The sequence below is a fragment of the Diplotaxodon limnothrissa genome, linkage group LG5 (assembly GCF_057381915.1).
Source record: "Diplotaxodon limnothrissa isolate DT_005_m linkage group LG5, D_limnothrissa_male_GT1.1, whole genome shotgun sequence".
NCBI classification, from domain to species: domain Eukaryota; kingdom Metazoa; phylum Chordata; class Actinopteri; order Cichliformes; family Cichlidae; genus Diplotaxodon; species Diplotaxodon limnothrissa.
The window spans coordinates 22,563,601-22,588,033 of record NC_140600.1 but is presented as its reverse complement, the minus strand read 5'-3'; the positions used below and the strand labels follow the sequence as shown (position 1 = coordinate 22,588,033).

The following is a 24,433-nucleotide window of genomic DNA, read 5'->3' as shown; positions in this document are numbered from 1 at the left end:
GCTGTAGAAGAATATCATGTTTATTATTTAAAAAAAAAAAAAAGACTTAAATTTTTTTGGATACTTCTTAAAAAAATAAGATGAAAGCTGATGGAGAGAGATAACAACCATCGAGGCAACCCTTTGCTTTTCAGCAAGATTCACAGTGAAACAGAGTATTTCCAATGTGACACATTACACGCGAAAAGCCACTATAGCACTGTCATGCACTGACAGTATTCACTCAGTTTTGTCCCTCACGACATGTAATGACACCCAGTCCAACTCTGCATGAAAGTAAAGTGCAGAACTTGAAGACCTATGCAATATAAGTACATATAACATCACGATTCAACACCAGCTGTGCAATTCTGAGACTACCGTGTTTGTGAAAAACCACCTGCTGGCTTCTTTCATAACTCATTTTAGCTACTGAAACTAGTACCTACTGTATAAAACATGCAACTGCTCAGCTATATTGGGAACAAACAATTCTGAACTTGTACCTACAGTAATTGCTGTTCACACAGTATCACCGGCAAGATCCTTGACACAACATTTTTTTTCAGTCGGCTAATATTCAGTTAGACAGTTGCAAACAATTTCAAAGCAATCCTATACATTTGGTTATGAATGGAGCGAACATATAGCCTATTCCAGTACATCAGACACAAGCTGAAATCAGCTATAATCAGTTATATTGAACTTTTAGCTGCTCCCTGCTTTCAGGGGTCGCCACAGCCGTTAGCTCCACATGTTTGACTTGGTAGATTTTTTATACCGGATGCCCTTCCTGATGAAACGCTAAAGCGATCCGTTTTGTCTTCCCAGGATCAAACTGGGGGCTATTTGGCTTGTTGGGCAAATGTGTAAACTACAGTCAGTTATAGTGTCAAGTTGTGTTTAAATTGCCAGTCTGATATATTTCCTAATGTTTTATGACCTGTTTTCACAGTGATATCCATTTAAGTTGATGGATACCTTGTAACGTGTATGTATTTGCTCTGCACTGTTCGGTTATAATAAAATTGTTAGCCATGATGGAGTTTATATCAATATAAAGCAAGGACATAAAGACTGCAACTGCAAAAGAGAGCTGGTTTCAGCCCTGTTAAGGCACAATATTGAACTGAAAACAAGCAGGTCCATCCTTGATGTTTCTCTAAGCAAAAAAATACAAAAGAGATTTAAGACTGGCTTGTATTTCATTAATAAGACACTTAAGAGCTTGATATTCATACTATATAATACTATTGTAATGTAGTGTCTGTTTTGCCATGAGGCACCAATAACCTGTAAATATGTGTGCGTCTGTTCCCTTTTATCCACTTTTTCTACTTTAAGCCATGTGTTGTTGTTCTGATGTTAAACCAATCATAAAAAAAGCTTTCAAAAATAGATATCTTTGGCTTCTCTTCACTATGGAGACAGTAAAACATTTACACTAAGGTCCTGTAAAGCTACTCAACATCCATTTATCTGGTGATTACTTTGAGAAAAGACTGATTTTAGGCATGATTTTCTACAAGGTAATCTTGGTGGTAGGACATTCATTTCAGCCCATTGTTATAATGATGGATTGCATTTATATAGCGCTTTTCTAGGCACCCAAAGTGCTTTACAATTCCACTATTCATTCACTCTCATGTTCACACACTGGTGGATGCAAGCTACAGCTGCCCTGGGGCAGACTGACAGCAAGTTGTTGCTGCAACTTGCTACCCACAGATATTTATGTTCCATCGGTCTGCATGCCAGGACAAAAACAGCTTGGGGAGGTCTCAGATTACTTGGTATTGTCAATGCATCAATATAATTTCCATATTTATGCATAAAAGTCTAAACTGTCCACTTCTAGGCTCGCTGAAACAGAAAATAGTTAGTCTCTGTTTCCTCAATGTAGAAGAGTAAGGAGTCCGAGCGGAAGTAAAAGGCAAAGAGGCCAAGTCCCTAATACAGAGGAGGCTCTATTGGGCTCTTTTTCTTTCAAAGTACAGTCATCACCCCTGTACCCACTGTAGCACTGGCACTGGAAGTGCTTGTGGAAAAAAGTCTTCTCAGTTTGGCTGAGCATTCCTGTAACCTTGAGCTGGCCACTCTGACTAGTTATCTTGTGTGTTGAAGGGCTGAGATGCAGATATATATCGCTGTCCAATATTCTGCGAAAACAGCGGCCGCTGAAATTACATAGCACATGACTGCAGTGCTCTGCTGCTGTGGACACATTGAGCAGGTACCGACCCAGCGGTCCCTTAAGATAATCATTTAGGGTTGAGCAGTTGGCCTGGAAGACAAAAAAGAAACGTTAACTTGACTTGCCACTAATCACCAAGCAGTTCAGCATCAAAGAAGCATAGAAAATACTGTTCTTACACTGCTGCTTGCATGAGAGGTGTCGCCCCAGAAGATTACACCTGCAGCTCCAAGTGCAACACTCTCACCAATTGTGGAGACCAAATCTGTCTAAAAACAAAAACAGTTCAGGGCTGTTCAGTGAAATCATACAGTAACCTGTGTTTTAGTAGGACAGTCAAATATACACACATTTTATATCCAGTACTAATGTCTAGTTGCCAGTTGAATGAGATTTCCTAACACCTGTATATGGAAGGTGTAAGTGACTATAAATACTGATTTAATTTTATAATAACTCCACCAAAGAATTAAAATTGAGAACCTGAAGATGATTGTGGTGAAGGACAACAAATTGGTGTGTCTCCGTCAGAAACAGATGGTATAGTTTTATTTTTTAAAAAGTATATTTATGTTCATCAAATTTAGGCTAATGTTGGCTTTGTTTGCTTGTGTGTTGTTGCATAATGTAAATATAATAATAATAATGATGATCTAAATTAAATCACACTTGTATTGATCAAAGTGTAATCATCTTGTATAAAATGCTGTTCTAGCCAACTAACCTCAGTTAGGAGAGTCGTTTGACTGATATAGGTAGGTCGGGTGTAAACATAAACAGGACGTGCTAATCCATCCCCAACAGATGCCAGGCGCATTGCCTCCTTCACCCTGTTCCGGACAAAAAGGCGCCCTTGGCTCGTTGAGCGTAGCACAGGTTCCATGTATACTGACGGGAAAAGTGCTGTACATTCCATCCACAACCAGTTGAGATGATTATTGCGGTCCACCTCCACTGAAGGACAGTGGCCTGTGTAGTTTTGCAGACCATTCTTGTTGTAGTCATGGTTGTAACAATCTGGAAACAGGTAGAAGCCCCACAGCTGATTGGGCCTCATATTCTTGGCCAGTTTCAAAGTCTCCTGCATGAATCTTTGAGCCGATAGCTCAAATTCTTGTTCTGCAACTTTCTCCACTTGTTTTGAGGTCCATGTAGGGTTCTTTTTGGCTATCATTGCATAGGATTTATTTCGATAGATAAGTTTAGCATCCCAATTTCTGACCCATATAGGACGCCACTCCTCCCAGTCAATAACAGCCAAACCTTTTGCCCCTGGCACTTTTATGTATTTTTTAAGGCCTTCGGGCATCTTTTTTGAGTGCTCAGTGAGGCTGACAAGCTGTGGAAGGCCTCCATTCACCGCACTGCCATCATGCTTATAATAGGGATACAACCCAAGACGTTCCTTATAGAAGATTGTAAGGTTTTGCCCCACAAAGCCCTCATTGGGGGTCGCTACAATGTCAAACTGGCTCAAAGATAAGGTTACTCTATGTCGTGGTTCACACTCCTGTGTTGGGGCATTCCAGGCAAGAAGAACTGGCTTCTGGGTATATAATGGCCTTCTTGTCTGCTTTATTTCTGCAGAACAAAAGGCTGTCCACGATGTAAACACAGTCAGAAGCAACCAGGGCAGCTGGCCAGTTGTGGTGAAGAAAGGGTGAAATGCAGCCTCCATGGTTACAGCTCACCCTTCACCCCTCTTTGTCTGTAAAAGACAAAGCAGTTTTGTTAAATTCAGCCAAAACCTAAACGAAATAGTTCAAATCTATTTATAATCTATTATCTATATATTTAGATATATAGATATGGAAATCGTTCGCAAGCAAAGCTCGCTTGCTTTGCTCACGAAGGTTTCTGTGAGCTATTACTACATTATTACCTCATTACTCATTTGTATTTTCAAATAATACCAAATAAAGTCATACAAAAAAACTTCCTCTATTCTTCAGGAAGGAAATTAAAACTACTTTTACTTACTTTGAAAATAGTTGTGGGAAGCTAGCTAAATAGGCTACTGGTAAACATGTAATGTTAAAATATATATATACACACATATATATACTTTATATAAATACATTACCGAACGTTACCTCGCCGTTAGCTCAAAGTTTCATTGAAACGGACTACCGTGCTAAGTTAGCTAACGGCTGTCTTCTTCGTGTCCATTCTAACCTGTTCCGCTGAAGCCGAGAAGTTAAGTTTATTCCATTCATGTAATCGTCGGGTAAGTTATTTTCCACTGCCCTGCCATGTGAGGAATAACCTCACTTTTTTCTATGCATATCGATGACTACTAATTAATCAATTCTCCCAGACCATGGCAGGAGTGGTGAGTTGAGCAACAACAGTTCATTGCATTTACTTCCTGAGTAGGGGGGTGTTCAGTTATTGAAAGACGTATTTTATCCGCGTTTTCCCGTTTATCTTCCCAACAGTGTTCCCATCATTTCACATTACTTTACAGAATAAAAATATTTCACCATGATCACAGCTTCATATGGCTTGAATTTGAGGGTAAATGTACATAGCAGTAAAACCTACCCCCCTCCTCGTGAATTAATATCAAGTTAGCCTGTTCTTCGAGTTCTGCCCTGAAGGAAGTTTCACTGATAAAAGCGAATCTTAGATTAAAATCTAGTGTTTTGCTCCTGATTTAGATCTGATTATCACCCTAACCTGAATGGATGAACTGCAGCACTCGGAAGTGGAATGGAAAGGTTATTTTGCTTCCTTTTGTTTAAACAAGAGCTTAATAAATGCAAACTAAAAAATATTAACTATACGTAAGTTTTTGCTTAAAAAAGTCTAGTATCCATGATATAGTGTATTTAAATCGATATGCACTATAGATGATTGATGCATTTTCATCAACTAGCTTAAATGACCTGCAGATCACACTAAACTTTGGAAATGGTGACCTCTCAGGTTTATAGGCTTAGTTTGTCACTTTTACAGTGAGGTTGATTTGAATTGTTAGGCAGTGTAGAGCGAGAAAAACTCTCATGTCTCATCTCATGTGCCCCTGCATTAAAATAAAATTGATAGCATCAGTTATACATCTCAAGATATTTTTTAAACATTTTTTAAACACTAAAAAGTGCTATGCCACTGCTGTGAATACCTTCAATTTCTTTTTAAAACTGTCATTTTTTTAAAAGAGTAGTAATTATGTGTCTTACCAGCAGTCTTTTCTTTTACTTTATAATCTCCAAATGAAAGTGGATCAATCAAGCTGTCCACTTGTTAAAAATAAATACAGCTCAGTCCTTGTGCTCTGTGCCAAGAGTCTAGAAAGTTCTCCTAAGAGATCTGTCTAACAGAGGATACAAAAACAGTTGTTCATTGCTATTTAAATGTCAAGGAAACCCCACCTCTTAACCACTAAGTTGCACACGCAAGTACAAACCCCTCACTTTATATTCTTACCTGGTCTTAATTTTAAAGCGTGGTAGTTAATATAGGAAGCTACTTTCATCACTAAAACTCAGTGGTGTGACTTTACTTCTCAAACAGGATTTTTGCCTGCTGGGTCTTACATGAATCAAGTGTAAATTTTACATGGGTAGGCCACATTCACACAAACACATTGGGTTTTGCAAAACAATACATAATCCAGTGCGAGGATCCTAATATATGTTGTCAGGATCATGGTAAGTAATATCACAGTAATTTAATACTTACTGTGACACTTGGAGACACACAGGCTGCTCCCTTTCAGCTAATTAAATCAGATTACTGTAAGTGGTGGGTTCCTGCTAGGCTGCATCTGAACATAGTTTTCAGTCTCCTCTGTGAGAAACAGGAGTCTGAGACCTCTTTCTCAAAAAAAATGTATGCAATCTATATGTGTCCTCCTGAGCTGTCAAGAAGACAGCCTGAGCTTTTTGTTTGCAGTGATTTGACCAACATACAACACTGACTTTCTTCAAAGTGACCGGCATTGCAGCTTCCACTTTTTATAGCAACAAAGGAGATTAACTCATGTCTTTGCAGATATTATCTTTGTGTTGCTAAAAATGTTCTTCTATCTTAAATATGAGATTAACATCAACTTAGTACTGAAATAGTACTATAAACAGCAGGAGTCCCGTTTTCAACCTACGCCCATACTTCAGGAAGCAGAATGCTGAGTGAGACAGAAAGGATTGTACTCAAAATTGTAGAAGGGGAGTCAGATGTATAAGTATCAGGGGAGGAGGTGGAGAAGGGCCAGACGCTAGAGCATGAAGGTGAGAGCTCAGAGAAAGACAGCAGCTTTCGAGGAGCCTGAGCAGGAACAAAGTGACAGCACCCACCATCCATTATGAATACAAATAAACATTTAGTCTAGAGCTCTAAGATTTTTTAGCATTGCAATATGTAGAAGTGAAAATTAGAGCCTTTTTAGTTTAACACACACACACACACACACGCATAAATTCTGTTTAAAATCAGCTAAAACGGTAATTTCTTAAACTGTTTATTCTGTTGATTTGTTTATTTAATATGTGTCCAGTAAACTCTACCTCTCCTTTATCAGTCAGAAGACTAAAGATAAAACTGTAATTTTTGAAATAATATGTTTGTTTATGTATTAGAGAGGCACCCCATTAGCATCGTTCTAAAGCACAGCTAGTCTTAAATACATTTGGTTAATAGGATATTTGCTGTATTTAAAGTTGATGTATTTAAAAGTATAAAATAATGTAAAAGTTGTTTTTTTTTTGTTAAAGCTTTTGAGTTTTACTTTTTTACTTTACACTTTACAGAGTTTCTGGTCCCTGTTTTGATCTTATTATTTTGCTGGTATTGTTTCTCCTTCTCATCACTGGGCTTGTTCCTTCTGTCTTCCACTCTGTCTGTATCATGTTTAAGTCTTCCTGTCTCGTAGCATTTATTACTTCCACCTGTCTTTTTTGTGCCTCGTGTCATGTTGCTCATCAGTCGGCAGAATATAAAAATAGTCCTGTCCTCATTTTTTGCCCTTGTCAGACTGTTTCCCGTTGCATTCGGTGCCTCTTTCCACACATCTTGATAAGAACATTGTTGAAACTGTGTTTTTCTTTTTCACAAAATGTATTATTCCAAAAGAGCATTTTTTAATGTCCACCAGAAACTCCAAGTAACATGTAACACTTTGCCGCTTGTGACCTCTGATTGTTATTGTGTCTGGTTTTCAGCAATAACAAATGAAATGTAAACTAGACTGAGGTGCACGTTTTCCACTTAATCAGAATCCACCCAGTTATTTTCCACAATCTGAGTTATCGACTCTTTCCTTTGAAAAGAGTTTTTATAGAAAAACTCATCAACATGCTTATAACAACAAAGCACGTTTTCATTCTTGACCTTCATAACCCAATTGTGCTATTACTTACACCTTAAGAAAAAGCTGTCAGATATATCTATTAGAAGGTGGAATAATTTAAATACTCCTTTAAAAAGACAAAAGAATATATTGACATTACTGCATGGCTTAAAATGTCATGTGACCTGTCAGCAAAACCAGAGGATATGTGGTTTGCTGAGTCAATTTCATTAATCCTGAGACTGCAATTCACCTTGTGGCCTTTTATATTTGTTCAGCTGTGAGAAAATAAACAACAAAAAAGTAATAACATGGCATGTCTTCCCCAGACTGAAAACAGTACGTACCCACAGAGGGGGCAGGGGGAAAGCCCAAAGACTGCAGCAGAGACACTTCATAAAAGCAATAAAGTGTAGTGGATTTTGGCACTAAACTCTTTATCCTCTAAGAAGAGCAATATTAGACAGCTTTGTCAAAAAACCCTTTCCCATGGTGACTGCATTGATAGTCTTTACTTCTGTCTTAACTTCATCCATAACTCATTAGCAGATGCTCTTATACACGCTTTACTTCCAAGTGCTGGTTTGCCATCGCAATTTCCTCTACAAGTGCCTAACTTCGTTGTAGGTGGAGGTCAAGAGCGACATTTGAAATACACATCCACCTTCTGCTCACTCCTGTGTTTAAAAACTCTGTAAAAAGATTCAACTGCCTGTTATATAAAGGATTATTTGGCAAATAGTTTCTATGAGCTTTGAGAGTTATATAAAAGTTCATCTTTCTTTAAATAATTGACTCTTTTACTGAAGTCAAATTCAAACAGGATAGCAAAGCCTTGGCAAGTCAAACTACTGAAAACTTAAAAGTACTCCAATCCAATCCTCGAAACTTGAAATATTTTAAAACCTTTAATAACATAATTTAATGTGATTACTTGTATTAAAACTTGTGAAAAATGCAGTGTCCACCAGGGCCAGACTGATGGCTTTATAGTCATGACTCCACATTCCCAGAAGGCACCTGAATAGTTTCCAAGATTAGTTGATGCCATTCCCATGCAGGTCTAAATTCCAAGAGCCAACCACATTACAAATGTCAGGTGTGGTTACCATATATGGCAGGGGCTTTAACCCCCTCCCGTTGCTAGAAGATCTTAATTTCCCACCATGACCTCTGTGTAATTAAACTGTAGTTATCTATCCATCACTGTTAATATAGAAACCCAGACGACTGTCTAGGGCCAAAAAAAGCACAAAAGATTAACACGAGTGTCCATGTTAATCTTCTTTTGTCTTCACTGCTCTTACTGATTTTTACTGGAATATTTCATAATGAACTGTGATTATGTGAAGTTACGGTACATTGAAATGTTCATCTGTAAAGTTTGGATACAGAAAAGGAATGTGATTTAATTCAGCATTTTATTTTGTAATTAAAAAACAGTTATAATAAATTAAAAGTTAAACATTGTATGTCAAACCAGCAAAGAAAACAACAGGATCTGTCATTAGACTCACTGCTGCGATGCACATCTTGTGGCTCTGAGGTCACTGAAGCCAGTCCTTCCAACATTAAATTGTGACATTAAGGGTTTGTGAGCCACTGATTGTCAACTCATTGGGCTGTCCCATAAGTAGATCCTGTTCCATGCATAATGAAGCGAGTCATAATGTCAAAAAACGTAAGTGTGCACTGGCAACTTTTCAACTCTTGCTCAGACCCCTTTGGAGGGAAGAACATTACATTCTCCTTCAGCTCTTTGAGTTTTATGAATCAAACCAGAAGACAATCTACTGCTAAATATTCAGGCCTCAGTCATGTGTCATCCCAAATCTGCACACAGTCACACTTACATGCACACAAACCAAGATCTGTAAACTGATTTTCCCCAGCTTGGCACCATTCTAGATCCCTACTGGTGACCTATTTTGTGTCTTAACTGCACACAAGCCAAAAACAGATCACATGCAGAGGCTCAGCACACAATGCATCAGCCTGTCCACATAAGGGCATCAAATATATCAAGAGATCATGTTATTTTGAAAGGTGGTTCGGGCTTCCATCTGCAGTGGAAGCCGAAGGACGGAGTTGACACAGTGGCTAGTCCGAGACGCTCCTCAGACATTGTCAGGCTTCACAGATGACAACTGGGAAATCTACATGGATGCACGGATGGTCCAGCTTTATAATTCCCTGTGAGGACACGAGAAAATAAAACGATTTGGACATATGCTACAGAGATCTGGTATTAGTGTGTAAAGTCTTGCTTTAAAATCTTAATTTCCTCACCTGAGGTGTGAGGTTTTTCTGAATCTTCTTCAGCTTCGCTTTTTTACGGCCGTTTCTTGTCACAATCGTCTCTTCGTAGAACTCATGGGCCAAGTCACCGTCTTCATCAAAGAACATTGAGCTGGAGCAAAGACACAAAATTACTTGCGCACAGTAATTATTTTTAATACACACAAGCTAGCTTGCTTCTTACGCACGTATTGTGTAAATATTTCTGGTCCACATACTCTAATTTGTGTACCACAAAGAACATCCACATAAGTGTGGTTTTAAGATGTCAAACTTAAGGTGTCTGAATACACCTTAAGCCACTTCCCATTCATGCGTGATGTGCAAAAAGAAGAAGAAAGAAAGAAAGAAAGAAAGAAATGTTGGCTAAAATGAAAACAGTGTCTTCCTGTGGGTTAAACGGCTGGTTTTAAAAGGTTAACAGTGTGAGGGGGGAAAAAAAACAAAACAAAATGAAAAGCAAACAACCAGATCAGTGTAAAAGTGGTGCGTAAGAGGGTAGTTAAAACCACTACAGGTCTGTTAAAGTCTGCTTGTGTCCAGTTTGTGGAGAATCAAAATAGTGGACACATTAGCAGGAAGAACAACCTCAGCTGATCTGGTGTGATTCACTGGTTAAACACCATAAATCTTAGGACTTTTTCTCTCTCAATAGTGTTGGCCAAAGGTGAATGTGTAACTCTGTTTTCACCGAAAACATTTTTACAAAGAACATTTTCAACCATTCTTTACATTTCCCCCCCTTCGAAAGAACACACTGTATCACATTGCTGTTAAATATTTTCAAAATCTTTGCAAAATCATCACACACATACATCGCCCAGTTTAAATAAGGCTGGACAACATGCATGAAACAATCCTTTTCGAGCACTGCTTTTGAGTTGGAACCTCAGTCTACTCAAAAACCCACAGACTGCTAATTAAAAACGACACAAGTCAACAACAATGTCATAAATGAGTGTCTTGGTGTATGACGACATTACATTTACCTTCTTCTTGTAAAGACAAAAGGAGTGGCACCCGGGAAACTTCGAACTCTTGCCAGTGTCTGCTCATTTCCATCTTTGGTTGGATCGTCTGAACTACCTGAGCCAGAAAAAGGCCAAAATCCTTTGGATTTGGAGCCGCTACCTCCCATCTTCAGCTGCAGCACATTATTTTCTCGGGTCCCGAGGCTGCCAGTGGTGCTACAGTGTTACTGTACAAGATGAAATGTGCCTTCAGGGTGTGACACCTGTGAAAAGTGGCAAATAAAGGGTAGCTTTAGCTGCTTTCAGGCAAAACATAATGGCACGTATTGATTTATTTAGTCATTTTTACAAAATGCTACTTTAAGAAAGGCCGAGACCTGACTTTTCTTTAAACAAGACAAGTCCGGACTGAGTTCAGTTATGATCATTTTCTGCTGTAGGCCAGAAGCATGACGGTGCTAGAATAACACAGCAGCCAAAAATCACGCACGCAGTCACGCTTCTGTGTCACGAATTACAAATGGTTAGATATGGAGTTTAAATCAAACACAACAACATGAATATCTGCTTCTATCTGTCTAGTAGAAGACTCGGTAACATTTTGAAGCCATAGCAGTTAGCTAGTAAGCCTTTCCCGACACCAAGATCAGTTTGTCACCAGTGCTGAGAAACTTATCCCGGCTGCGCTAATCGTAGCTGCTTTTATGTCACTTTATGTACCGTCTGCTAACATCACCATTAGCTTTTATACTAGCATTAGCCAGGTCAACATGTTCCTAAACAAAATAACATTTACTGACGTCGCCATGGGCTAGCATGGACTGATTTAACAGTTCGTGCTGTTCCTCGTCGCTTTAGCTTAGCGGAGCACATACCTAAATTGCGCAGCAGTGTGCTCGTAGGTAAGAATTTCTCTTTGATGAATTTATGTTACTGGCTCGCTAATTCTGTACAAGCACAGACCTCATATCACACAAAGCTACGCTAAGTTGTTTATGCTATCTGACGGCCACGTTCTTCTTCTGTCCTTTCCCTCTGAAGCTTGGTGCAGAGACGCTGTGGTGAGCTAACGCCATCACATGGACAGGAATATAATAGTACTAGTGACTTGTCCGTTTTGATCTCATGTTGGGCCGAAACTAGTGAAACTGTCCCTTTTTTCAAGTGTATAGAATTTTAACTACACATTTAATTCCTCAGATAGCTTAATATTAAAAAAGAAGTGCTAATTCAACAGCACCTCTCTGTTTTTTCTACATAATAAAGAAATGCTGCTGTAGTAGATGGGAAAAAAAAGATCAGCACGATTCTTTGGGATTAAACTATAAGAAGTAAATGTGCCAAATTACATAAATCTATAACTGAATTACTTTGGTGTAGTATGACCAAGATGGAGGTCTTCATCAATAGGAAAAGCTGGAAAACCTATCAAAATAAAACTAAAAGTCCAAAATTTATGTTCTCTGCATTTTCCAAAGCCAAACTTTGGGACAGATTGGAGTCTTTGCTGGTCCCCCATGTCTTCTGTTTGACACCCGTGCTCATGAGCCAATAGTATAGCCACCCCTTGCCACATATACAGTTATTGGACACTTTACTACACCTTATTAGTACCAGGCTGGACTCCCTTTTGCCTTCAGAACTGCCTTAATTTTTCATGGCACTGATTCACCAGAAACATTCCTCAGATTTTGGACCATGTTGATAACATCACGCAGTTGCTCCTGATTTGTCAGCTGCTCAACCATGATTTCAATATCCAGTTACACCACATGCCAAAGGTCCAGTGTTGTAATGTTCAAGAAAGCAGTTTCAGATGTTTTGAGCTTTGTGATATGGCATGTTATGGATGTGACTGAGAGGGAGGCAAGTGTAATAATGAAGATGCTAGAAGTAGAGGCAGCAACGGTGACCTACAGTGAACAGCTCACTGTGGGTCTTGATACTTAGGGTGAGAAGTAGGGCATATCTGATCACCAGTGGGTTGCAGATATCCAAAGCTGCTAAGGGATGCCAACAGAAACCTTCACACAGACAAAACTACTTGCCCATGTGGGGCCCAAAGCAGTTTTCTGTAGGCAAGCACATTGTGGGCTGTCCACAGAAAACTTTTTAGGGTCTCCAAAGGATAAAACTGCTGCTATCCCTGCGTGAACACACCCAACTGGGCCCACATGCAATGAGGGGTGGGTTTGCCCTGTCCACACAGCCCCACGCCTACCCACTGTGGGCCCACATGAGTGTGTTTGTTGTGTAGACGCCTAATCTCAGCCACATTCAAAAGACTTTGTCAAAAGCCCTTCTAGAAGAATCAAGGCTGACATATCAGCATATTAATACCTACATTTGAATGAGATGTTCTACAATCACATATGAGTGTAATATTCATGTGGAAACTACTGTGGTCCCCCACAATGGGCCTTCTAGTCGGGCACGCTGTTAGAAATAATCAAAAGTTTCATATTAAACAGCCATTTTTCACATTTTATTAGATCATCTGAACATCCACACATTTCAGCTTACCCAACTCATTTTCAGAGGCTGATTAAAGTGCCACAATTTTAAAAAACATCGTCGCAACATGAATAAAACTGAGTATAAGATGATAAACCAGATAAACTAAGATATGTCACTTTAAATAATCTAATCAAGCAGCATGATGTTTAAAGAAAGAAGTGTGATCAATTAGTCCACAACAATTTCATATGTTTTGAGTCAGTCCAGTTCATAGCTGTACTAGATCAAAATCACCCTGAACTGAACCTTTAAGTAATTCACATTAAATATTACAGCAAACTCCCTGCTTTATTACCAATCTCTAATCCATACAACATCATCACCTGAGCTATTTCATTCCCCTTTACCATGACATAAAATTTCTTATCGACACTTTTCATGAAAGAATGTCTTCTAATTATTCCAGTGTGAAGCTGAGTGTCTCGGTGTCAACCCGGTGTAGTCATCGGGGCCATGGCTTGCTTCATCATGTCTCTAGCAAGAGCGTAGCGCTTCACGATCTCTCTTACGTGTGCTTCTTCCTCCCGCTGAAGGATTCGCAGGAAGTTGCACAATTCAGGAAAGCTAAATGCATGCCACTGTGAAAGAGAGCAATTCACCATCTAAGCCCCATATATTGACAAGTTTATCTTTCTCAGAACAGAATGGAAACTTACATTTACATCCCCTGTCTCGTTCTCTTTCAGAACCAAGCTTAAGACTGTTTCACTGGGGCCAGCGCACAAGCGCAGGTATAGAGGACGCTCATCATCAGACAGTTTACGCATGTACACTAGAGGAAAGAGAAGCAGAATTTCACGATTCAACAATTGGTTCTATTTTAGTTTGTAAGAACAACGCAATATTAGGAATCCTACCTTGACCTTGTCTCTCTGTGCGTTCAAACAAGGCAAACTTTGCCGGGTTGTCCACAACGGTGAACTTATTGAGCAGTGCTTCGATGACTTCTCGTACCCGTGTTTCAGAGCTTATATGTAGGTGCTTTGCAGCATCTTTGGGGAGGTAGAATGATGTCCGCCGCTTCATCCGTCTTCCCTGATAATCATCTTCCTGCATCAAGCTCAAACTCTGACGGGGAGGAGGGAGGGAAATGGGACGAACTAACTGAAAGTGGACCTTGATGAAACCAGTGTAGGACCCATCTTTATTCTGAAGGGTGGACAGATTTATAGCATATAAATGGGAATTAAAAGGTTTAATACATTATCAACAAATATTATGAATAGAAATATGTTCACACATCTACATAACTATGCTGAGATGTGGTTGTAGTCAGACATTTATGACTAAAAAAACAAGAATTGCGTGCACAAGTTTAAATTTAATTTGGTTTTTCTTTAACCCACACAGGGTCACATATATACATACATACACCCCACAAATATTTGGTTAAATATCCCTTTGCATGTTGTGAAGGTTCTGACATAACTCTAGCTGGGTATTCGACTGCTCTTCTTGGCAGAACTGGTAGAGTTCATTTAAATTGATTAGTTTCCTGGCATGGTGCTTTTAATGGTAGATCACAAATTCTTAGTATGGTTGAGGTTGAGGCTTTGGGAAGGCCATTCCAGAAGCTTAATGTTAGCCTGCTTTTTCTTTGCTCCATTCCAAAACCAGTTTTGATGTTTGTTTGGGATCATTTTCCTGTTGAACTATCTGGTTGTATCCTAGCTGTTGATTTAGGGCGAAGTTGAAGAATTTGGAGATAGTGCTGCTTATTCATCATTTCATCCACTTTGTGCAATGTACCAGTACCACTGACAGCAAAACAGCCCAAGAGCACGATGCTACCACCACCATGCTTGACAGCTGGAATGGTGTTCTTAGGTTTGAAAGCCTCAGCTTTACTCCTCCAAACATACCTCTTGTCATTGTGGCTAAATAGCTCAATCTTTTCTTGGCTGACGATCAAACTTGTCCACGTGAGCAGTTGCAAATTTTAGTTGAGCTTGAAGGTGTTGATTTTGGAACAGGGGCCTCTTTCATGGTTTGAACCCCTTCAAAAGTGGTGACACATCTGAACAAGTTGTCCATTTGTACATCTGTTTAAACCTATGATCTTGGAAGCGCCAGTTGTTTGGAAATGGCTCTAATGACGCCAACTTGTGTAACTCTAGGATTGTCCTTCTTGGATCTTCACTGAGTTCCTTGGACTTTTCCATTGTTCTGATTATTGGTCAATCCAATGAGTGCTTTTAAAACAAATTATTTTTATGCGTTTTGCTTTTTATACCCATTGTAGTCAATCATGATTACTAATGAGAAGTTTTTAGTTGTCGGTGTTTCTATATATTATAGTTTGTATGTATACTTTTAACCCTGTGTGGATCAGAGAAAATCTAAGGAGCTTGGAAAGAAAGCGACTGGCAACAAAGCAAGTCCAGACACTTTTCTTTCCAAGCTCCTTAGACAACGACGACCTGGATGACTGAGAACCTTCACAGACATATAGCAACAAAGTGGTTTCTGTTTACATACAATCATAATGATTGTATGCAAACCTCTGACCACAACTCTATGTATTTATATGAAAATGCACATTTTTTGCTTAACTGAATCTCAATGAAACTGTTTTTTTCAGTTCCTCACATCCACCATGTAGAGATTGTTGCTGATCTGAGCATTGTATTCCTTCACCTTCTGTTGAATCTCACTAACACTTAACTCCTGTTTACCCAACTCGATCTGTTCATCCTGAAAAGAAAATGGAAAGAACAACAAATAAGCCACGATACAGTGAGCAGAAAGCTTGCCTTCACAACTAGGCTTTAAAAAGGGAAGGTGAAATAAAACAAATGCATGAAAAAAAAGTCAGCTCAATACAAGCTCTTTTTATGTAGCCAGAAAAAAACAATAAAGAAATATTTACTTAAAACAGTTGACCAAAAAAAAAAAATAGCCTGATAAACTATGCCACAGCCTCACCAGTACATTACTGTGAAAGAAAGATGAACACACAGTGAAATGCAGGTTCATCTCCCAGCTGCTGGCTTCCTGAGTAAAGGATGAGTCGCTCTTCTAGCATCACCATTACCATTTGCTCCTCACTGACAGTAAAAACGCAATAATGACATCTGGAGGGGGAAACCTACTCCCAGTGGGATCTGCTTAAATTATCTTAAGTGACAATTTTCCCCTCATGTTATTGCTCATCTATACTTCAGAGGATTTTAGTGGAGAAAAATCGAAACCTCGGCATTATTTTAATGTTTTCTATGTTTATGTTTCTATATTTGTAAATGCACTTATAACAACCACACCAATGGCTTTATTTTTGTTGAATTCAATACTTTGCTGCAGCTTTCCCGGGAGCCTAACACATCCAAACATGTAGGCATTAGAACTTCCAAAGCCTTGTAAATGCACTTTCATCCTTCTACAACAAGGCCCCTAAATTGTTCTGATTGTTTTCCCAGTAAAAGGTGTACTGAAAAAAGGATATTATTATCAGTTATAAAGTTACTATTTACAAAATATAATAAAGGATCTGACTGTGTCTGGTTGGTGCACAATCATAAATGAGACCAGGCAGCCAAAAGAAGTGAACTGAGAAGAAAAATTCCAAAATAATCTAAAATCTATACTCCCAAGTATTCCTGTGGGGAACCAGAGACGAGAGTAGTGGGCAGCTTCCCTCCATTTGACCTACCCACCTACTCCATATGAATGTAGGAAGAGTTAAGTGCACTTTATTTTTGTGCAAAAATAAAAAAATCCTAGTTGTACAAATAAATAACAAGCAACTGAAATTTTTCTGTAGCTACGAAAATAGAAAAAATACAAATGAAAACTGCTGTCTACACAAATACACTGCTATTATAGTGTTCTTGTTTTCCTTACCACATTTGTGTCTGTCTCGATGCAGTCATCAGATAAAGCTGCAGGCTCTGCTAACAAACTTCCATGTGTCATGCAGTCCAGCTGGATGGACGGTCGGCACCGGTAGTGACAAGTGTAGCTGCAGTCTATGAGAGTGAGACGAAAAGAGAGCGATAAATCACTAAAGGTGATATATGTCAAGACTTGCGGTGTAGCTTCTTCTCATGTTGTTTCTAGTCGTAATTGTTTTCCCTTCCTAAAAACCTGGCTGTGTCGAATTGCTTCATAGCGCGCTGCTGCATGCAGCAGGAAGGCAAAAAAAAAAAAAAAAAAAGACGCTCCCTGGCTCTACATGTAGCACACAGGAAGTCAAAATGTGATGCTTTCCAGAGCTTCCTTCAGATTAGGAAAAAATGTGTGATAAAATTCCTAATGAATGGAAAAACTAACATATGAATCCTACATACTATAAATCATGTGATGCAGAAAGTGAAGAATACATCACATGTCCTCAGTTTGAACCTCATGAATGGCTGGAGGCTTCCTGTGTAGCCATTTTCTCCCTGTGCCTGCATGAGTTTCCTCCTTGTGCTTTGGCTTCCTCCCACAGTCCAAAAACATGGATGATAAGGCCACTGATGATTCCAAATTGGCCATATGTGTGGATATGGGTTGTCTGTTTCTTGTGTTTGCCCTCTGATGTTCTCGCTTTAGTTTCACAATATTTTTAGTTATTTATTTAAAATTTGCTTTATCTCAATTTCAGCACCTTCTTCAAAGGGCAATGATTAAATATTTCCACTAGTTAATGTAATAACCCTAAACTACTCACTGGATGTGGTAGAGCTGGTAGTGTAGCCACTACCAGCTCCACCACCATCATCAAGTTTGCTGACGACACCGTCGTGGTGGGCCTGATCTCTGATAACAACGAGACGGCCTACCTGAAGGAGATTAGGAATCTGGAGAACTGGTGCCAGAGGAACAACCTCCTTCTAAACGTCAGTAAGACAAAGGAGCTGATAGTGGACTTCAGCACTAAGCAGGAGAGGAACTACCAGACCCCCGTCATCAACGAGTGCCCAGTGGAGAGAGTGGACAGCTTCAAATACCTCGGAGTTCACATCACGCAGGACCTGTCATGGTCCTGTCACATCAACACCGTGGTGAAAAAGGCCCGTCAGCGTCTCTACCACCTCAGACGCTTGAGAGACTTCCAACTGCCCTCCAAGGTGCTCAGGAACTTTTACTCCTGCACCATAGAGAGCATCCTGACGGGAAACATCTTAACCTGGTTTGGGAACAGCACCATGCAGGACAGACGAGCTCTACAGAGGGTTGTGCGGTCAGCTGAGCACACCATCCGCTCCGAGCTCTCTCAATCACACCACCACACAGTACTGACCCACACATATAGTTCTTACACACACACTGGACATTCTGGACATTGTTTTCACTTCATCACTTAAGTCACTTTAAGCATATTTGCACTGCACAAGACATAATGTGGATTGCACAACACTGGACATTATATTCTTCATTTCCAGTTAATACTTGTACAGCTGCTGTTATTGTGTGTATATTTATTTATATTTATTTATTTATATTTCTTCATACATTCTTATATAGTTCTATATTGTGTATTTTGTTGTACAGTTATTTTATTTTCAACTTTAATTTATATATTTTATCTTATTCTTTCCCAGTTAAATTTACCCTTCATTCTAATTTGTGTTGTATAGTTATTTCATTTTTAACCGTAATTTATATTTTATTCCTTCCTAGTTAAATTTACCCTTTTTAATTTTTCATATTTATTTCCTTTCTTATTCATAGCCTTTTCCTTTTTTGTTTTCTTTAGGTCACGAGCAGTTGTCCAAGCATTTCACTACATATCGTACTGTGTATGACTGTGTACGTGACAAATAAAATTTGAATTTGAATTTGGATACTACATAATTAATCAAAGAATAACGCTGTTTCTATTTCCAATGTTCAAATACTTTCACAAAAGAACAAAGTGAATTTGTGATTCTGTTGCTCGACTCTCTACTTCTAATCTCCCCGGCAGATGGGGCGATGGGAAGTTTACTTGTTCATTAGGAAGATTTGAATCTTTAAAAACAAATATCTAATATATAACTTTTATATACAGTGACTGGCCAGTTTATTATATAAAATTATCAACCACTCGTTCACAAAAATATCTAATCAGCCAATCACGAGAAAGGTGATTTAAGTGACCTTGAAGGTGTGGTTGTGGGTGCCAGATGGGCTGGTTTGAATCTTTCAGGCATCGCTGATCTACTGGGATTTTCAGAATTAGATTTTTTTCTTTTGAGTCAGTGGAGGACAGGAGGTCACTGAACAAACTGCTCTCCATCATGGACAGAACATCTCACCTGCTCCACTCCACACCTCAGAGGCAGCAGAGGCACTTCTACCTCAGACTAAATCAACTCTGATGGCATGAAGAAGGCATCAGGAGACCATTCCCAATGTTCTCTATAAAGGTGTATTATAACTCTTCATTCTGCAGTTGTTTTTCTTTTTCTTAGATTCATAGTGTAAATATTATTTATTAATTGCAATTTGCACTATACTCTCACACAATGTCATTTAAAACACAGTCAAAGTAAGAATAACTTCATTTTTTACTTTTCTTTGTTTTGTTTTGTTTTTATCAGTGCTGTATAAATACATCTCATAGTATAAACCCTTTACTAGACACCTGTGGTGGGGTTTTTTTTACTTTAATTTTGTTGTTTATTTGTGTTTTATTGTAGACTTGATTATTTTTATTCTTTTTCCTACTGCTGTAACACAACAGTTTCCCCTGTGGGATCAATAAAATATCTATCTATCTATCTATCTATCTATCTATCTATCTATCTATCTATCTATCTATCTATCTATCTATCTATCTATCTATCTATCTATCTATCTATCTATCTATCTATCTATCTATCTATCTATCTATCTATCTATCTATCTATCTCAACCTAACCTTTGCACTTTTGGAAAGTGGAGCAATAGAAGCTTTGGATCATGGACAAATCTGCAGCAACTGTGTGATGTTTTCATCTGAGTGTATAGCAAGAAACTTCAAAAGACTACAGTTTTCAGCAAACTTTACTCTACTAGGAATCAACAGTGCATTTGTCGGAAAATGTTTTGTGCTTTGGATGTGGACGCTTGGAGGGACTGACTGATTTTATAGTCAGGCTGTCAGCTAGAGTTGTGTTTAGGGGATGATGGAGGTCTGTGATGTGAAAGAAGAAGATCTGCATTATCAGGATTTACTTGTTTGTTTTGTTTGTTTCATGGGAAATAGAAATAGAGATTATAACCAGGATTATCCTGTAAACAAATCTTTTGTGGAAGTACTTACTGGTGCAGCGTAAACTCTGCTTATAAAGCCCCCAGATGAATTCACCACACAGGTCACACCAGGTGAGATGTGCATGACTGTATGGCTGGAAATCATGACCCACACCAGTCTCTCCTGTGTGATGACCAGAGGCCTCAATGCTGACGTTATCTCCAACCAGACGGACGACACAGTAGTGGCTGGGATGACCCAGGTTTGCAGTCGACGGGGCTACGTGGACAGCTGGAGCGGCCAGCTCGATGGGATCATTTACACTGAGATCCTGCAGCTCTATCAGCTCACATTTAGACATCCTGACCTCGATGCAGAGACGCAGATGCCAATATGTCAGCCAAGCACTTGCTGTCCATGAGCTATTGTGGGTGCATGTTGCCTTTCAAGATGAAAATATATGCACCTTTGCATGCTTTGCAAATTTATAGCGTGTGAGGCAAAAAAAAAGGCACTGGGTCAAGATTTGATTGAGTCCACTGTGATAATGGCCTCTAAGTCCCCAGGAGCTGCAAGACAGGTAAAACAAAAATGTTAATGGATACGTTTAACATAAACATGCGTTCAGCATGTGCACTGTATGGGTTTTACGAATAAAAAAAATAAACCAAAAGATTAGTCTTTGTTATCTGATGCCAGGATAAGATTATATTAAAATGTGGGACAAGACGACAAGTATGATCCTGTACAATCCTGGGACAACTCGTGTTGTTTGACAGTAGGACTGTGAGGCCAAACTGCATATTTAAGACAAAACATTGACACTAAAAGTGGAAAAATAGCAATTGTTGCATGCAGAAAGCACAGAGCTATGTCAGAAACAACTGGCAACTTCAGTAACAACCACATGGCTCATACTTTTTGTTGATAATTGTCAGTTTACTTTGAAGAACCTGAATACATCATTAAATTAGTGTCCTTGTGGAGCTGCTTTGTGCCGTGAATATGAATACCCGGGAGTCTGTCTGCCAAGTGGGTCACCACACGGTGCAATTATTCACACAGGGCAACAAGAGCCCATTGTAACCGTCCATAAGTATCCATGCAATTTATTTATTATGGGGGGTCTTATCGGTTTGTTTACCAGTCGAACTCATGTATGCTTAAGTCTTCACGACATCTTATTGTTTCATTGGTCATCTGATTTGCTTAATGCAGCTCTGCGTGTAACGGAGTTAATCCCGCAGTCTGAGACGGGACGACAAACTCAAATTGACAGTCACACCCGAGCAAAAATCCGTATTTTTTGAAAGACAAAGTGTTGAAGATGACCTTACCTCGCTTACTTTATCACCCACACTCATTCTACAGGGAATCTGAAGAGCGTTCGCAGCTTCTCGTTGAATTAACAGCGACCCGTCCCTCGTCCGACGCACGCACTTCTGTTTGCGCATGCACATTGTGGGTGTGGGATTACCGTATAATCCCATATGAGTATTAAGCTACACTAAGAGGAATCCCCTCTGTTCTCATCAGACACTCGACTGTTAGATGGAGTTGTAAGTGGGAGCTGTTCTTGATGATACTGATGATAGCTTTGGCAGGATGTTAAAATAAATTTTAAAAAAAGATCGTAAATTAAATATAAACGGTTACTAAATAAATTTATTATTATTTTTTCATCTCTGTGTTGTTGCTGAATGACGCATTTCATTTGGGAAATTCCTTTGACAACAAAGCCCAGTATTTAATAAACGTTGCTGTATCAGAAAGAGTAGCGATCATTTAAAAAAATAATAATAATTTAACTGTTTAATTCCGAATAACAAAATTAATTCTTAATGATAATATTTTAGTCCATAATAAAACAGTAGATATGCTTAAACGGATACTTGTTTGAAATGAACAGAATGATTCATTTTTGATTTGGGGACACTTGAACTGGCAAATCAGTCAGAGAGAAAAAAAAAAAACTTCCAGGCTCCAATATGGCAGATTCTCCCAGGCCAGAAATGCATGTTAGAATACCATAACATGATTTATTCATGTCCCACACGCTCACTCTCTGTTTCTCACAAGTGGGAGTAAGGCACATCTGAAGCTACAAGAGGGCATGAGATAATTTCTCTACAGTTAGTAACGACTAAAAACCAGCCAAACAGAAAACAGCGTTTTCACAGTTAAAGGTCCACAGCTCTGGAACATCAGAACAGATAAAAAAGGAAGGGAATGTATGGCTTAATGAAGAAATAGAATAGAAGAATAGAATAGCCCTTTATTGTTATTGTACATGTACAACGTAGTCATGGAAATCTGTCACTAGAATGGGTCTTTTGGGCTCTGCAAAAAAAGAGCCACGTCGCTGCAACCCCCTCTGGCCTCGGCTCCGTGGCTGCTGGGTGACCCCTCATCTGGGGCTCTCCTCAGCTCTTCCCAGGAGGGTGGCACGGTTGCCCCTTTAGTGGTCCTCCTTGGGTCTTCGTACTCTGGGCCCTCTGGATGTCTGGGGCCTGGATCTCCTCCATACCTGCTTCATGCCCTGGGGGACGGGGCTATGGCCCCCCACACTCCCTAGCAGATCGTTACATGGAGAAACCTTTTGAATACAAGCGTGCTGATCCACACAGGTATGCACACAGGTATACACACGGGTGTTCACAGACACAAACTACACCTTTCTTGGCTGCTACCTCAAAGCACATTGTGCGCTGTTGATCTTGCGTGCTGCACAATAACATTTAATATTTAGTATCTACTGTTAGCTAGTTTATTGTGATAGTGTTATATTTATTATGTTGGTCTTTTTTGTTTGTTTGTTTTTTTGTTTTTTTCTTCTCTCAACAGGTGATCCAGGTGTTTTTCTTTCTTTCTTTCTTTCTTCCCTCCTTTCTCACTATCTATTCTTCCCAGTTTGTCTTTCTCTCCCTCTCTTTCATTCTTTCTTTCTCCCTGTCCTATCCCCCAGTCATCTCTGTCCCGTCTGTAACAACTGAAAATAAAATAAAACAAATATATAATTATAATAAAGGTCAATCAAATGGACTGATGTGGCAAGGCCATGATGATGCACTTGGTAAAGTAAATTCGCTAGGCATCTTTTTTGGCCTTCAGACAACAATTCTATTGGCTAAAGATCCAAACGGGACAGGCAAAAAAAAAAAAAGAAGAAGAAAAAGAATGGGTCTTTTGCTTTTTTCCAGTCTCTTTCATTTACTTTTCTCTTCAGTTAACTGAAAACATGCTCTATTGAACTAAGGTCAGGTGACTGACTTGACCATTGAAGAATATTTAATTTCTTTGCACCCAGAAACGTTTGGGTTGCTTTTTCAGTATGCTTTGAGCTATTATCCATTTGTACTGTGAAGTATAGTCTGATCAGTTTTGCAGCATTTGGTTGAATTTGGGCAGAGAGTATAGCCCTGTGAACTTCAAAGTTCATCCTACTAGTTCTATAAGTAGTCGTATCTTCAAGAAACACTGCTGACCTGGGTCCACTGGCAGCCGTACATGCTCATGTCATAATATTGTCTCCATGTCTGATAGATGACGTAGTATGAGCCGTTTCTCTCATCCTCCACACTTTTCTCTTCCCATCAATCCGACACAAGTTAATCTTGGTTTCATCTGTCCAAAGATTTATTTCCAAAACTGTGCAGCCTCTTTTCGATGTTCTCCAACACAGTATAATCTAAACTTCCTGTTTCTGAGTGTAACCATTGTTTTTTGTTGTAAGCCTTGTGTATTTCCATTCATGAAAGTGTGTCTTGATTATAGACTTTGACAATGACATGTCTACAGTGTTCTTGACTTGATTTGATGTTGTGAATTGTCTTTCTTAACCATGGAAATAATTCTGTTATCATACCCTTTAAATTCCTGCCAGGTCTACTTGCTCCTTTAAAGAACCAACAACGTGAGTATCTAAAAGCAAAAGCAACTTTACTGCTCATGCTTACCTTTTAAGAAGCTTCATTTTTAAAGCCTGCAACAGTGAAGACATGCAGTACCCTGTGTGGTGTGCATTGTATAGGACGGAGAGAGGA

The 24,433-nt window shown here is 39.1% G+C and overlaps 3 protein-coding genes across 4 annotated transcripts; all 3 read right to left on the bottom strand.

Moving 5' to 3' along the window:
• Positions 1-1,248: 1,248 nt before the first annotated feature.
• On the bottom strand, positions 1,249-4,481 carry hyal2b (hyaluronidase 2b). 2 transcript variants are annotated; one of them, XM_085354266.1, is made up of 4 exons: positions 4,257-4,481; positions 2,898-3,881; positions 2,353-2,442; positions 1,249-2,263 (listed from the first exon to the last, which is right to left on the bottom strand). In XM_085354266.1, exons 2-4 carry the CDS (start codon positions 3,849-3,851, stop codon positions 1,874-1,876), a joined length of 1,434 nt encoding a protein of 477 aa, XP_085210392.1. In that variant the 5' UTR covers positions 3,852-3,881; positions 4,257-4,481; the 3' UTR covers positions 1,249-1,873. The 2 variants fall into 2 exon arrangements, with proteins under 2 accessions (XP_085210392.1, XP_085210393.1); XM_085354267.1 differs by having other exon boundaries at positions 4,267-4,481.
• A 4,404-nt stretch (positions 4,482-8,885) lies between these two features.
• On the bottom strand, positions 8,886-11,751 carry tusc2b (tumor suppressor 2, mitochondrial calcium regulator b). Its single transcript, XM_085354265.1, has 4 exons — positions 11,608-11,751; positions 10,751-10,995; positions 9,753-9,873; positions 8,886-9,656 (listed from the first exon to the last, which is right to left on the bottom strand). Exons 2-4 carry the CDS (start codon positions 10,897-10,899, stop codon positions 9,591-9,593), a joined length of 336 nt encoding a protein of 111 aa, XP_085210391.1. The 5' UTR covers positions 10,900-10,995; positions 11,608-11,751; the 3' UTR covers positions 8,886-9,590.
• A 1,926-nt stretch (positions 11,752-13,677) lies between these two features.
• rassf1 (Ras association domain family member 1) lies at positions 13,678-20,751 on the bottom strand. Its single transcript, XM_085354264.1, has 6 exons — positions 20,460-20,751; positions 17,090-17,214; positions 15,839-15,943; positions 14,107-14,398; positions 13,906-14,021; positions 13,678-13,827 (listed from the first exon to the last, which is right to left on the bottom strand). Exons 1-6 carry the CDS (start codon positions 20,749-20,751, stop codon positions 13,678-13,680), a joined length of 1,080 nt encoding a protein of 359 aa, XP_085210390.1.
• Positions 20,752-24,433: the final 3,682 nt, after the last annotated feature.